General features: G+C 39.6%; 1 protein-coding gene across 5 annotated transcripts in view; it reads left to right on the top strand.

The window, feature by feature from the left end:
* The window catches only part of LOC308077510 (NACHT, LRR and PYD domains-containing protein 12-like), a 32,195-nt gene extending 15,210 nt beyond the window's left edge, over nucleotides 1-16,985 (top strand). For all 5 annotated transcript variants that reach the window (XM_080418247.1, XM_080418246.1, XM_080418248.1 and 2 more), the window contains 7 exons: nucleotides 2,719-2,777; nucleotides 4,713-6,567; nucleotides 9,896-10,063; nucleotides 10,988-11,161; nucleotides 11,241-11,393; nucleotides 13,022-13,071; nucleotides 14,928-16,985. In XM_080418247.1, coding sequence (XP_080274373.1) covers nucleotides 2,719-2,777; nucleotides 4,713-6,567; nucleotides 9,896-10,063; nucleotides 10,988-11,161; nucleotides 11,241-11,393; nucleotides 13,022-13,071; nucleotides 14,928-15,487 — 3,019 coding nt within the window. In that variant the 3' untranslated portion in view covers nucleotides 15,488-16,985. The remainder of the gene's footprint in view (nucleotides 1-2,718; nucleotides 2,778-4,712; nucleotides 6,568-9,895; nucleotides 10,064-10,987; nucleotides 11,162-11,240; nucleotides 11,394-13,021; nucleotides 13,072-14,927) is intronic.

The raw sequence follows: 16,985 nt of genomic DNA on the forward strand, positions 1-16,985 counted from the left end.
GAAAATGTCAATGAATCAAAATAATGACACTCAAGGTTTTTTTTCGGTTTTAGAATAGAAATAACCCTAACAGTAAAAGCTCAGGTCAAAACAACATCATTTTCTTTTCTTTTTTTTTTACAAAAAAAATTATGTACCTGACATCTCTTTGCTTTAACTGACCTGTCAACATCAGGGACCAGGTTCTGAGCGGTAGTAACTTTCATAATGTAATAATTACTATAAAATCTCCATGTCTCTTCAGCTCTTTATAAACAAAAAATGCATATTTATTTTTTCTATTCTTTTGTCTTTGTTTTAGCCAAAATGTATCACTTGCACTACATTTTAAGTGACCTTTTTACTTTTGGAAAATAATATTGAAGAAACTGTTAACTGGTTAATGTGTGTACTGTCACTTTAAAAGCGCAATTTATACTTCATCGTACAACAGTGTCACGCACCAAACATGGCCGATCTCCAAGCTCACACCGCGTCTGTTCGCACCACGTTGTGAGCTTGTAGATCAGCCATTTTCGGCAACGATAGACTGAGAAGACAGCGCACATTAAATATGTCACACTAGGCGACACTAGTCATTCATTCGCGTTTTTAAGAGTTTCCTAAACAGATTATTATCATTTGGATTATTAAAATTGTCAACGGAGACAGAGGACGAGTGAAACTTTTGAGCGTTTCACTCGTAACGGCCGTTATTCCACCGCACATGTAAACACAACGACGCAACCACCCGTACAAATGGAACCAAATGGACCCTTACGTCCCCTTAAAGAAGCGATGTTACGATGTATCCAATAGTGAGCCAATAAAATTCCTCGTCCTTGTTTCCCTGGGCAGCGCTGGTTAGCAGGGATCTATACACTTTTAGACTGACATGTTTGTGCCAGCGTGGGTGATTAGATTGATTTCTTGATCTCCACTTGTCTTGATTGTTTAGAAATGACTTGGCCATTGTTCTCACAAAACAAGTTTGGCCACTATTAGACCTTCGCAGTCAGAGGCAAGGGGGGTTGGGGGGGGATAACTGCCTGCCGGCTCCGCCATTTTTTGTCTTTTTTTTCTCTCTCGTTTTTTTTCCATTAGAGCTAGTATGAAAAGGTGTTTTTTTCAAATCACTTCGCGGGCCGCAATGGACCTTTCCGCGGGCCGCAAAATGCCCGCGGGCCGCGAGTTTGACAAGCCTGATGTACGGTATATATATATATATAATTATATATATATATATATATATATACGGTATATATATATACACACACACTAGGGGTGTTTTTTCATTTCATGAAACGATACGATACGATATTGGGCACACAACTTCGATACGATACGATACGCACTTTTTTATTATGAAAATATATGGGGGAGAAAAAAAGCAAATGCAAACAAATATTTCTGTTTTTGCATTATTCAGACATGCAAACTTGTAGCTTTTCAGCTTCCACTAGCCGTTTTGAATCCAAATAGGGCAATAGTGTGACAACTGACCCGAAAAAAAAACAGCATGTTGTCACCCTTTTCACCTCGGGGCTGTTTCTATGCCTGATTATTATTATTGTATTTTTTTATTTTTCTTTCAAAATTATATTTTTTCAAACCTTTTTCAAACCTTCCTCAAACGGCGCGGCACACCTCAGCAGTAGCCCCGGCCCAAAATTGGGACGTTGCCAGGGTTGATAAACACTGCTCTAGTCTACAGTGATATAAGAACACATGTTAACTATGTACAACTATTACCTCTAGTCTACAGTGATATAAGAACACATGTTAACTATGTACAACTATTACCTCTAGTCTACATTGATATAAGAACACATGTTAACTATGTACAACTATTACCTCTAGTCTACAGTGATATAAGAACACATGTTAACTATGTACAACTATTACCTCTAGTCTAGTGATATAAGAACACATGTTAACTATGTACAACTATTACCTCTAGTTTACAGTGATATAAGAACACATGTTAACTATGTACACCTATTACCTCTAGTTTACAGTGATATAAGAACACATGTTGACTATGTAACACCTACAGTAATGTTAACACTTTATCACCTACAGTAATATTAACACTATATCACCTACAGTAATATTAACACTATATCACCTACAGTAATGTTAACACAAATGTTGACACATGTTAACTATGTACAACTATTACCTCTAGTCTACAGTGATATAAGAACACATGTTGACTATGTACAACTATTACCTCTAGTCTACAGTGATATAAGAACACATGTTAACTATATACAACTATTACCTCTAGTCTACAGTGATATAAGAACACATGTTAACTATGTGCAATTAATACCTCTAGTCTACAGTGATATAAGAACACATGTTAACTATGTACAACTATTATCTCTAGTCTACAGTGATATAAGAACACATGTTAACTATGTACAACTATTACCTCTAGTTTACAGTGATATAAGAACATAAGAACACATGTTGATCATGTTCAATTGGACCGTGTGTTTTTATCATGTAGGCCAGGTGATGTCTATATCTATCTGTTATTTTTAAAAACATAGCGAAAAGAGCAGATCTACAAGCTCACAACACATGGCATCACAACACTTCATGAGCTTGTACAGTATATCAGCGCTATTCCTTGTAAAGTATGTAGTTCTTAAGTGGTTAATTACTGTAAATAATATAAGATTATATATTAAACTATCTGTTATCTAAATTATATTGTCTTCATCTCCACAGAGAGGGATCCAGAACCACACATGAAATGGAGACATCCAGTCAAACCACAAGTGAACAAAGTAAGACTGGACACATTTTACACTAATGAACATTTCATATCAAGTACTGAAATGTTTAAATAACAGAAGACATCATCAGACTAGAATTGTACTCCTGAATCAACGTCCAAATACTGATGCTAAACATATGTGACCGTTTTTGACGGGCGGGCTCATTTTCCAGCAGAGCTGAAATGAGCAAATGAAAAAAAAAATGTCTAAAATATTCTAAACCCACTATAGCAATCTGGTAATATCAGGCTACATATCACTTAAATGTCAGAGCTTAACTCGACATGTAAATATGATAAATTAGTCAATGAAAACAAGCCCAAAGATTTAAGTGACTATTAGGCTACATGAGCACTTTAAATCTATATGCATCGGCTATTTGAAAATAGACGATTTGGAAACAGCCGATCTACAAGCTCACAACTAAATAATAATAACAAATAAAAACCAATATGTACAAGCAACTTTACAGAAAACGAGGTCGCTTATAATTAGTGTGTGTGTGTGTGTGTGTGTGTGTGTGTGTGTGTGTGTGTGTGTGTGTGTGTGTGTGTGTGTGTGTGTGTGTGTGTGTGTGTGTGTGTGTGTGTGTGTGTGTGTGTGTGTGTGTGTGTGTGTGTGTGTGTGTGTGTGTGTGTGTGGGGAATGCGAAACAAGTGTTTTTTTGCAAACAAACACATTTACACTAGCGTGTGTGTCACCTACATAGTCAATCTATATACCATTTTAAAGGTACAGGCCTTGGGATTAAAATGATGCAAACCATTCCAAGATTGATGATGATTTTAGCATCAAAACTGACGCTAAAATCAGCGTAACACAAAACATGTTTCATGAAAATAGCATATCTACAAGCTCACAACGCGTCGCCGCCTTGTGAGCTTGTAGATCTGCTATTTTGCTGCTATATTTTGTTCACGTAAGCCAGTAGTGAAAAGGGCAAACTTGCATTTAACACCTAATCTGCCAGAATTATTTCAGATTTTTTGCTGTAGACTGCCAGAGATTTTTCATTGAAAAAAAAAGTACTCGGGAGCCGAGATACAGAATTTTTAAGTTTTAAGTTAACAAGGAAGTGGATAGGAGTTTAAATCTTCGATAAATCATATCTCCTTGGTCTTTGGGTAAAAAAAAAAAAGAAAAAAAAGACTTTTTTTTTTTTTTTTTATTATTTTTTAGAACGCAGATCTGCGTCTTTGGCAGCCAGGCGAGAAATTAATTAGAACGCAGATATGCGTCTTTGGCAGCCAATGTGTTAACAACTCAAGCCCTGTTTCAAACAGTGAAATTAGAAGACAAGTTGTGAGCTTTTATAAAGGCTAAATAATAATAATAATAACTTTAGTGTCAGCTGTATTCTTGACTGGTTATGCAGGAATGCACTAGTACTTAGTGACTAAGTACTAGTGCAGATAAAAGCTATCAAGTTTCAAAGCCCCCCCCCTGATTTGATAACAATGCACCCTGGGACAGCAGATGGCCCCCCTCAGACCCCCACCTTTCAGCAATGCATGCTGGGATAGGTGTTAACATCTCACAGATCACAGAAGAGACACTTTGAGGCCTGTTTTCTCAGTTCATAGAATCTCACTGAAATTCTACAAGGCATCATTCTATAAGCCATATCTCGAAAACTGGTGGGTCAAACTGCACAAGCAATATGTCAATTTGTAGCTATGATTCCCTGCTTTCATATGACATGAAAAAACGAAGATGAAAAATGCCTAGAAGACTTATCGGTTATCGTGGGGGGTCACATATACTTTAGGCAAATTTAGCCAATGTTATTTATTTGGCCCGTTTTCTATCTATTTTATTTCTATTAATTTTTATTTTTGGACAAATTGTAGTTTTTATGAAGGGCATTTAAGACACCGTTTTAATGATATTGTATATTAGATATAAATTAGCCTGAATGTTTAAAATGTCATTTTGTTCTCATAGCATCTGTCAGTCTGCAGGAGGATTTAAAGGATTATAAGATCAGTTTGAACAGACTTGATCGTGTGACATACGTCACTGAAGTGCCCTCCCTCACCAGCATCTACACAGAGCTCTACATCACAGTGGGAGAGAGTGAAGGGATTAATAACCAACATGAGGTCTGGCAGCTTGAGACAGCTTCCAAGATGAAGACCCTCCATGATGAACCAATAAAGTGCTGTGACATCTTTAAGCCCCTCCTCCTTGGCAGAGAGAAACCCAACAGAAGAGTTCTGACCAAGGGCATCGCTGGCATTGGAAAAACATTCTCTGTGCGTAAGTTCACACTGGACTGGGCAAAGGGTTTGGAGAATCAAGACGTCATTCTCCTGATTCCCTTTTCATTCCGGGAGCTGAACTTGGTAAGCGATGAGCAGTACAGTCTTCTCAACCTGATCCATGTTTTCCACCCAACATTAAAGAAGGTCACAGCAGAGCAGCTCGCTGTCTGGAAAGTTGGCTTCATCTTTGATGGTCTGGATGAAAGCAGGTTTTCAATGAACTTCCACAACAATGACATTGTTTCTGATGTCACAGTGACATCATCAGTGGACGTGTTGTTGACAAACCTCATCAAGGGGAATATGCTTCCCTCAGCACTCCTGTGGATAACTACCAGACCTGCAGCAGCCAATCAGATCCCTCCTGCATGTGTTGACATGGTGACAGAAGTACGAGGGTTCACAGACCCCCAGAAGGAAGAGTTCTTCAGGAAGAGATTCAGTGATGAGAAGCTGGCCAGCACAATCATCTCCCACATGAAGACATCAATGAGCATCCACATCATGTGTCACATCCCAGTCTTCTGTTGGATAACTGCTACCGTTCTGGAGGACATGGTGAAGACAGACGAGACAGGACAAGTGCCTAAGAACCTGACTGCGATGTACAGCCACTTCCTGTTGGTCCAGACAAAGAGGAAGAAACTGAAGTATGATGAGACACATCCTATGAAGGCGAAGATGATGAACATGGAGACCTGGTTGAAGAACAAGTCACAAAGACTGCTGGGAGTTAGTGGAGCAACTAGCAATCTTCCAATGTCCAACACTGACATGAAAATTCTTCTGGAGCTGGGCAGGCTGGCGTTTGAACATCTGGAGAAAGGTAACATCATGTTCTACCGAGAAGACCTGGAAGAGTGTGGTCTTGATGTGAAAGACGCCTCGCTGTACTCAGGAGTGTGCACGGAGATCTTCAAAGAAGAGACAGTGCAATCTCAGAAAACGGTCTACAGCTTTGTTCATCTGAGCATCCAGGAGTTTATGGCTGCAGTCTACCTGTTCCACTGTTTCACAGAGAAGAATATGAAGGTACTGAATACATTCCTGGGAGTTGATGTCAGTTCCCTGGATGGCTTCCTGCAGAGAGCCATGGAAAAAGCCCTGAAGAGTAAGAATGGCCACCTGGACCTATTTGTCCGCTTCCTTCATGGCCTCTCAATGGAGTCCAACCAGAGCCTGTTAGGAGGCCTGCTGGGTCAGACAGTGAACAGTCCAGAGAGCATCCAGAAAGTAATCAACAACCTGAAGAAGATGGAAAAAAAGGATGATTCTCTCTCTGCTGATAGATGTGTCAACATCTTCCACTGTTTGATGGAGATGAACGACCACTCAGTACATCAGGAGATCCAACAGTACCTGAAGTCAGGGGACAGATCAAAGACCAAACTGTCTGAGTCCCAGTGTTCAGCTCTGGCCTTCATGCTGCAGACGTCAGAGGAGGTTCTGGATGAGTTGGACCTGCACAAATACAACACATCACCATGGGGCCTTTTCAGACTTATCCCAGCTGTGAGGAACAGCAGAAAGGCTCGGTTAGTAGTCATGTGAATTGAAAACGTATTAGTAGAGAATCAATCTACCATCACACCTAAAACTATAAGTAGAAATGATGGTTAACGTAAAATATCCAATAATAATCAGGTCTGAAATAGTAACTGGTGGTATTGTGTGTATGTGCAAATTAGGCTGTATGGAATTTTACATTACGGTACAATATGTAGGACAATACCGTGGGATACGGTATGTCACGGTATATACAGTATAAATATTATTATTTGTTGTTCGTGTTTTAATCATTAATATTTATAAGGCATGTTTGCCAAAATGAAACTGACACACTATGAATTGAGTAAAATATCAAGTTAGGATTTTAAAGCTTATTGTTATTCATTCATACATATCTGATACAAAATAATTATGGGTTTAAACAATATGTGACTGAATACAATGAGACCTTCCCCAAGTCGCTTTTGTGGAAACAGAGTGAAAATGTGAATTTAGCTTCGTTTTTTTTTTTTGTGTTTTTTTTTTTTTTTCATATTTACACAGTTCGAATGTTAAAGAAGGTTTCTATTGCAAAATATAGTCGTGGGAGAATCATTAAATGGTTACATTTGTAGGGTAAAGTAGGCTCTACTATGCTGCTTTTGAGCCAGTCTCTGTGTTACTTTGGGGGGTGGAGAGACACTACTTGGCCGAGATTTGCATAGAGTTTCGATTGGTCACTAGCTAGGCATTGTACTCCGGTTTCACTGAGCCTATGGTCTGAGCACCGCAAGAGCCGGTGTTGCCAGGTATTGTTATTATAAGTTAGCCCCCAAGATTTTATTTGAAAATAGCAGATCTATAAGCTCACAGTGCGTCGCTCACGATGCGACGCGTTGTGAGCTTGTAGATCTGCTATTTTCAAATAGCTGATGCATACAGTAGGGTTAAAATGCTCATGTGGCCCATAGTCGCTTTATTTTGGGCTTTTTTCCCTTGTATACCTGGTTGCTTATTTCTCTCATACAATCTGGCAACACTGGTCTCTGTCTGAAGCGTTGTTATTTAACTTTCGGCGCAGAACGAAAGTTGCTCTGATCTGCTAGGACTATTCATTCATTTTCCTCCGTGTGTTTGATGACCCCCCCATTTTGAGCTATACCAACCTTTCAGCTAAACAGGCCGCTCAACGTTCGTTTGAATGGAAGTATTTCACTGTATTCCACAACGTGTAGCTAGGCTAGCTAGCATAGCCTCGTTAGCTCGTTGTGGCGAGTGTCTTTTACAGCCCGTACATCTACATAAACGTTCAGATTTCAAATATAAAGTGCTTAACCCATGGCCACGGATGTTACAATTATGTACGGGCCCACATAAGTACACGTATCTTCCGTATTGTTCAATAAAAAGCATTTTAATCCGATCGGTGGCCACTTTATCCATTCGCTTTCAACTACGCGACCGCATCGGTTGGGAGGTGTATTGCATAAATTATAACTATGAAAAAATGGCCGCTGATCGGATTAAAATGCTTTTTATTGAACAATGCTGAAGATACGGGTACTTATACTCACCCGAAGTGAATTGTAACATCTGTGGCCATGGGGTAAGCACTTTATATTTGAAATCTGAACGTTTATGTAGATGTACAGGCTGTAAATGAACAAAGTGCAAACACCATGTTGGCTTCTTTTCATAGACCTCGTAGCTTGTTTCTCTCACAGAACAACACCAGCACTGGATTTATCAATACATTTACATACATTGGCTATTTGAAAATTGCCGATCTACAAGCATGCATTGTGAGCTTGTAGATCTGCTATTTTCAAATAAATATTTGATCAAATCTATTATGATGATGATTACTTAAAATGCCTATTTTTTTACAACACAGATCCTCTATGGGGGTCCCTGGCACTAAATAGAGTGGACACAGCTGACTGAAAGGTGTCAATGGGGGAGTGATTAGAGGAGTGGCTAGGCTGAATAAATTACCCATTGTTCACGCCCATTACCTGGAGCTGAGAGGTGCTAGAAGTGACAATTCTTTGGAAGGGATTATCTCAGATTGCACTATTATAGATAACCAGATTCAAATGAGCACATCTTCTTCAAATGTGTTCCGATTTCAATGAATGATACATCATATGAAAGCTTATATTCTGTACTTTTATAATCTGTAAAAAAACAAAAATGAAAAATGCCAACTTGCGGCATAAAGCATTGTACCCAGTCACATATCCTCCTATAATTTGACAAACCTCTGTTATGTAGTGCGTGGTGTAGTGGTGAGGCCAAAATTGTTCTGCCCGTTTTTCCTCAGTGGCTGGAGTAGGCCTGTCCCCGACTAAGGATTTGTTTAGTCGAATCTAATTGGCGACTAATTGCCAATAGTCGACTGGCAGTCGACTAATATAAAAAAAGCAGAGTTTCTAGTGTCTCTATCTCTCTCTGGAAGAGGTTGCACATGAACTCTGCAGCCGCACTGAGGCGCTCCAACACAAACAATACTAGACTGGAGCAATTGATCTGAATTTGCACACAGCCATTGACCATTACCATGTGCAAAGCCCGTTTTCCGATTACACGAAATCTCAGCTGATTATTGCGTTTTTGTGTTCGCTGGCTCCCGGGTTGCCAGATCATGTGCGCATATCCCCCCACGGGTATGGTCTAGTATAGTCAATTTATCAGAGGGGTGTGTAAACTGTTGTGGGTGAACGCCACTGCAATGCATTGCGATGTGACGATGAAGAGACTTGTAGATCTGCCCTTTTGGACAGCACTGCCGTACTACAGAGAATAATGTTCGTGGCGACATGATGACAGCTTGTATTCTCGCTCTTTTGAACGAGAAACCATCGCACAATAAATGAGTTATGTTAGTTAATCTTACCTTGTCTTTAAAAAATTGTGCAGGGTTAATATGGCATGTGGAACCACGGAGATGAATGATGTATTCTCTCTGGCAACCATATTAACTTCAACAATATTAACTTCAACAATATTAACTTCAACAATATTAACTCCAACAATATTAACTTCAACTTGGAGCTGTTATCAACACGCCGCTCAAAGAGGTGGTCCAGTTGTCAATACAGAATGCATACCTATTTTTGTGAGATTTGGACACAATCTGTAGGATAAAAAGAAAATAATACAATACGATGACTACGTTAATTCAAAGATCCATGCAAAGCTACACACTGTAGTACGGTATACAGATTATGTCTTTCACTTTTATGTTTTCTGGTTCCCTGTTCTTATGACCTGTTAATGTCTAGTTAACTAGATGGATATTCTCTTAGGTAATTTCCTTGAACATGATCTAATCTGTGTTGATAATCTCTGATTTTACATAATCTACATTTACAGACTTGTTGGCTGTCAACTCAAAAAGCCAGACTTTGAAATTGTGGCTTCAGCTCTCAGCTCTAATCCTTCACCTCTAAGAGAATTGGACCTCAGCTATAATAACATGATGGAGGATTCATCTATCTTCGCTGCATTGAAGAGTCCACATTGTAGACTGGAGATACTAAGGTCAGATTAATTAACCAGCATTATTTCAATTACTTCTGTTTTATATTTTATTGTTTGATTATAATAATAAGAGTGTGAATAAAGTTGACATGGTATCCCACACTGACTAGAATCATGATACGGTCTGAGTTTGGCCCGAGTTTGTGTTAGTCCACACTCTTGCATCACATCACAATACGGTACAGTAACTACAATATGTGATCCATCATGGCTGCTATAGGGAATTATCAGGTCCAGTTACACAAACATTGAGTGTCAAACTGGTGTAAACACAGACTGGAAGGATTGCTGGTTCCCCAGCCCACCAGCACCAGCAGTCTCTTCTGTACAGTGATTACAGTATTACAGATTTAAAACATTAATACATACTTTTGATTACAGTACAGTACATTATGAGTTGTTGGATGTGTTAGATCATCCCCTGGTTTTCAATATTATATGTAACTATATTATTAATGCCAACTATTAATAACTAAGAAAATGCCATCAATTCAAACTAGTCAAACAACAAGAACCTCTTAAAATGTGTTGATTATCCATTACCCCAAGAAACTTTGCTCATCCTCCCTTGCCCGGAGGGACTTTACGCTGTTTCATGTCTAGAAACAGAAAAGAAAATTACGTCATCTTTTTACTTACTTTTTAACACACACACACACACACACACACACACACACACACACACACACACACACACACACACACACACACACACACACACACACACAATACAGTATATTATCCTTATCTAGTTGCCTAGTATTACTATCTCGTTTCTGAATAGGTTTCATTGCACTTTCCAAGAAGTGATGTAGGTTAAGATGATTTACTTCACATTATTCCTGCCTGCCTGCTCTTTCCATCTCTTGGGTCTTTACTCCAAAACTCTGATAGTTAATCCAGATATGTAATCTATAATTACAGACTTGTTGGCTGTAACATCACACAGACAGGATTTGAAGTCCTGGACTCAGCTCTCAGCTCTAATCATTCCCATTTGAGAGAATTGGACCTCAGTTTCATCAGCTTGCAGAAATCACAACTGGACCAGCTCTCTGCTGCACTGAAGAGTCCACATTGTAGACTGCAGATCCTGGGGTAAATAATGTGTTTTCTCTCTCTGTGTATCTCTACTTGAACATCAACTGCAGTTTGTTAAATATATATTTCTCTGCAGGTTGTCAGGCTGTGGGGTCACAGAGGAGGGCTGTTCTTCGCTGGCTTCAGCTCTGACCTTCAACCCCTGCCACCTGAAACAGCTGGACTTGAACTTCAGCCACATAGGAGACTCTGGTCTGAAGAAGCTCTCGGCTGCACTGGAGACTCTCAAGTGAGTAGACTTGGACTGTGTTCATGTTTGTTAGTGCAGTGTTTATCTTAGAATGTTTAACTGGCTGACCAGGCGAACCAATGTGCAGGTGGGAGGGGATGCTTCACCCATAAAGTCCAATGTGCAGTCCACCACAACAATCCTCATCCTTCCATCCCTTCTTTATATGTGACCCCACAGGATTATGAACTAGTCCTCTTGCATCCCGTGATTTTCCAGCAGAGTAGAAAAACGTCACGAAAAAAAATGTCAGTCCAAAATGAGATAATAGCACAGCAATACTCTAGACACACTAGTGTATGTCTGACATGAATTTCAAAGCTTCAATCAACATGTAAATAATGAAAAAATGCATAAAAGCAAGGACACATTCATAGATTTATCTCATTCTAACATACTGTAGTGTGTAATGCATTTACATTTCTCTCTACAGAACTAATACATAAATATATTATGTTTATCTCTATAGAACTAATACATAAATACATTACATTTATCTCATTCTAACATACTGTAGTGTGTAATGCATTTACATTTATCTCTATAGAACTAATACATAAATATATTACATATATCTCATTCTAACATACTGTAGTGTTTAATGCATTTACATTTATCTCTACAGAACTAATACATAAATATATTACATTTATCTCTACAGAACTAATACATAAATATATTACATGTATCTATACAGAACTAATACATAAATGCATTTACATTTCTCTCAGCTGTCTTTGAAAATGAAATCACACTTTTATTTTGATCATTTCATCATTCTATGGTAGGAGAATGAAAATACACTATATAAATGTAAAAACCAAACACATTTCTAAACCCTCTCCGCCAAGCCGGGCCGGATGGACTGCCTGGTCAACATAGGGCGCGTTCGAAAATTACGCACCGGAGCACACTCGCCTATTGGTTTGTATTGGCCAGTGCGCTCAGTGCTGTATTTTCGAACGCACCCATTATGTTAGGAGAAACACTGTATAAATGTAAAAAGATACAACTTTTTCAAGACAAAAAATATATGAAAAAAGCAGTGATGCATAGAAATACAAAGAAATGCATTAAAAAAATAAAATAAAAATAATTTAAAAGAACAAGTAAAACAGGAAGAGAAATGCAGCAATCTAAGTAAAGGTAAAGCTAAAAAGATGTGTTTTAAGATGTATTTAAAAAATTTCCACATATTCAGAGACCCTCAGATCCCCTGGCAGGCTGTTCCAAAGCATGGGACCATAATAGCTAAAAGCTGCTCCTCCATACGTTTTAGTTTTAGTCTGTAGAATGTCTAGGAGACCAGCACTAGAGGATCTAAGGGCCCTGCCGGGCACGTACTTAGGAAGCATTGCTGACAAGTAGGAAGGTGCATTCCCATTAAATGACTTAAAAACCAAAAGGATCTAAAAATCTATTCTAAAACTGACAGGCAGCCAATGCAGGGACTTTAAAATAGGCGTAATGTGTGTCTCCGTTTGGTCTTTGTCAACACACGTGCTGCTGCATTCTGGACAAGTTGTAACCGACCTATAGTTTATTTTGTAAGACCAGACAGGAGAGCATTACAGTAATCAAGCCTGCTAGTGATAAAACACTATTCATTGTTGTTCTACTTCCTACAGTGTGAATCATGGAGGAGAACACTGGATTAAACCTCAACTCCTGACAAGATGTGAGTGTCTGTCAAGCTCACAACGTGCCGCGGTGCGACTCGTGAGCTTGTAGATCGGCTATATTTACTATCGTTGAAATAGGGCTTAAGTGGTTAACCCATTAAGACCTGAGGCTGATTCTACAAATATCTTTACAAATACAATGTATACAAATAACCTTTTCATGTCAAGGACCCCTAAAATTATATGTATTTGGCCGTGGACCAAAATATGTTGTTCCAGGGACCCCAGAAGCAAAGATTTGAGTTAGAAATGTTTACTTTTCTAGCTCTACAAGCTCATAGCTCATAGCTCTACAAGCTCATAGATCGGCACAAAGCGTCACGCTATGAGCTTGTAGATCGGTCTATCCTCCTTTTCCCTCTACACCAAATATGTTAGCCGAAAATAGCCGATCATCAAGCTCCTGCAACATGTTGTGAGCTTGACGATCTGCTATTTTAGAATGATTTTTACAGAATAGGGTCACTAGGGTTCAAGTGGTTAATTAAAGTTACAATCTTGAACTGATTTTAATTAATTAAACATTATTTTAATGATTTTATTCTCTATTTTAAACACTTAAACCCACGTCACTGACTGGAGTTCCTCAGGGCTCTGTTTCCCTCTACACCAAATATGTTTCCTGAAAACTATCAGATCTACAAGCTCACAACCACACATGGTTCCTCGAAGAACCTTATTTGAACCATTAACCACTTAAACCCCTGCATCCCAATGTTGGCCATGTCTTAATACGTGAACATTCATCAAAAATAGCAGATCTACAAGTTCACAATGCAATGCGTTGTGAGCTTGTAGATCTGCTATTTTCGACAGAGATTTGAGTGTGAAGGGGAAGACTAAGCAGACCAAATATAGAGCCCTGGGAGACACCGGTCGATGAAGGGTTAAAAGTGGTTAAGGGTTCTCAAAGTGGGGTCCGGGGACCCCCAGGGGTCCTTGGGGGGGTTCCAGGGGGTCCCCAGCTAAATGTGTTAATACAGCATTTTAACCCCTTGTTTTCCATATTTGACACGTTGGCTAATGAACCCATTCAGACCTGGAAAGCATCTCTGTGTCATTTTACATTTGATCTTTTTATACTGCTCAAAGAAATGTAGGGAACACTTTGATCCCTTAATTATTTTGAGCAGTGTATAATATATATATACCTCTTTGTATTTAGAAACAGCTTTTTCACAAACGTCTGAGGATTTAGAAGAAACCTCTGATCTCCATATTATAACTTTATGAGTTTTTTTGTGACTTTAACCTATTTGTTCATTCTACAGCGTCACAAAAAAACATCAAAAGTAGCAGATCTACAAGCTCGAAACGTGGCGCGAAGCGTCGTGTTTTTAGCTTGTAGATCTGCTACTTTTGATGTTTTATTTTATTTTTATCCTGAAAAGTACCAGTTTTGGAACATATGAGGTTTCCACCTGACAGGTGATTTGTAGAATCAGCCTCAGATCTAAATGAGTTACAATTAGCAGATCTACAAGCTCACAGTGCATCACTTCATGCCGTGCTGCGAGCTTGTACATCTGCTATTTTTGAAAAAGAAATTGGAAAGTGTGTGTGTGTGTGTGTGTGTGTGTGTGTGTGTGTGTGTGTGTGTGTGTGTGTGTGTGTGTGTGTGTGTGTGTGTGTGTGTGTGTGTGTGTGTGTGTGTGTGTGTGTGTGTGTGTGTGTGTGTGTGTGTGTGTGTGCAGGGGTGTAGTGGAGGGGGGACGCAGGGGAGCGGCGTTCCCTCACTGCACGCTCCCCCACTTCCAAATTTAGCACTACAACACTGTGTGTGTGTGTGTGTGTGTGTGTGTCACTCAGTGAATGGATGTGTTTAATTTGTATTGTGTTGTTTTCTCATCAGATGTCTCTCATCTCACTCTGGACACAAACACAGCAAACCCATACCTCTCTCTGTCTGAGAACAACATGAAGGTGGTACGGATGAAAGAGAGTCAGCGTCCTCCTGATCATCCTGACAGGTTTGATAGAAAGGTCCATGTTCTGTGTTCAGAGGGTCTGACTGGACACTGTTACTGGGAGGTAGAGTGGAGTGGAAGGGTTGATATAGCAGTGACTTACAGAGGAATCAACAGGAAAGGAACGGGTGAGGACTGTCAGCTTGGATTCAATGACAAGTCCTGGAGTATGGTCTGTAGAGATGGTCACAATGGTAACAGTTACATTGTCTCACACAATAGTAAGCACACTCACCTTCCTGTCCGTCCCTCTGACTCCAACAGAGTAGCAGTGTATGTAGACTGTTCTGCTGGGTCTCTGTCTTTTTACAGAGTGTTAGAGGACACTCTGACACACCTTTACACCTTCAAGAACACATTCACTGAACCTCTCTATGCTGGGTTTGGGCTTAACCCTGGCTCCTCTGTGTCTCTGTGTGAGGACAGACAGGGTGATGTATCATAATGTAATAATCAGGAACAGGTGTGGTGGTGGGGGGGGGCTCTGTGTGTCTAACACATTTAAACATGAATATTGTATAGATGTATAGATCCATGAATTCAGTGGTTCTCAATGTGGGGTCCGGGGACCCCCAGGCGTCCTTGAGGGGGTTCCAGGGGGTCCTCAGGGACATTCATGTATATAGTAGACCCTCCAGAAAAATGCGATTATTCGATCGCAGAATTTACCGCATAATCAGTAAAATGGCGCATAATTATGCGGGGGTAACGTTTTTTCAAAAAGCCTGCATCGCATCGCATAATATGCGCATCGCATCGCATAATATGCACTTCGCATCGCATTTTTCGCAACTTTTCACATATTTTGCATTTTTCGCAGATCGCATATAGCCGCATATTTCACAACTTTCCGCATATTTCGCAACTTCCCGCAATTTAACCGCAAAATCAAGGATTTTAGCCCGCATAATCAAGAGTTTTAGCCCGCATAATCTAGGATTATCGTGTTTTTCTGGAGGGTCTAATATAGCATCAAAATCAGTGTAACCACCTTAACCATAATTATATACATTGACTATTTGAAAATAGCAGATCTACAAGGTCACAACGCGTCGCGCCGTGTTGTAAGCTTGTAGATCAACCTGTGGGTCTGGACCCCCAAGGGGGTCCCCACATGATTTTGAGGGGGTCCCCAGATGACAGTGAAGTGACAATTTAAGGACTTTTAAGACCTTTTTAATACCTAAAAAAAAGAGCATTACTGCATCAATAGTAAACAAACTATAAACTGGTCAAACGGACAAATTGTCAAATAATATATTGAAAAAAAGAAAAAAATATTCCGCCGGATCCTATTGGTTCACCGATCTGTCCGTCAGCCCCAGCCCCGCCTCGCGCCCCCCCCCCCCCCTCCTCCCCAATGTGTAGCATTGAGAGCCCTGACGTCACAACGTTTGGAGCGACGCCCACTGCACTCTGGTTGGTTGGGGAAATGAAACACTTCCTATACCCGGAACATCAACTGGTTGGTCCAGGCTTTTATTTTTTAGCAAAAAAGCCTGGAGATCGAGGCTGAACTAAAGGGTAATGCCTCAACTCCTACCATTCCAAGTGCTTGTCAGGGCGGGGGGTCCCCAGTTCAATTATGATTATTTTGGGGGGTCCCCAGTTCAATTAATGATTATTTTGGGGGGTCCCCAGTTCAAATATGATTATTTTGGGGGGTCCACAGTTCAAATATGATTATTTTGGGGGGTCCACAGTTCAAGCTCTGGTCTAGAACATTTAAACATGAATATTGTAAAGTTGTATTAAAAATGGAAAAATGAACATTTAATCCAATGAAGGGTTTTGAAAATCATTGTATTTTAACTTTAAAATATAATTTCACATTTATTTTGAACCTTTCATGTATATTTTCTCATATCTTCATTAAAAATGAAACCAATGCTATTGTATCTACACTGAGCTGATGTTACATTCATTAATACTATTGTGTTAAT

The sequence above is a fragment of the Gymnoscopelus braueri genome (assembly GCF_963280865.1).
Source record: "Gymnoscopelus braueri genome assembly, chromosome: 21".
NCBI classification, from domain to species: Eukaryota; Metazoa; Chordata; class Actinopteri; order Myctophiformes; family Myctophidae; genus Gymnoscopelus; species Gymnoscopelus braueri.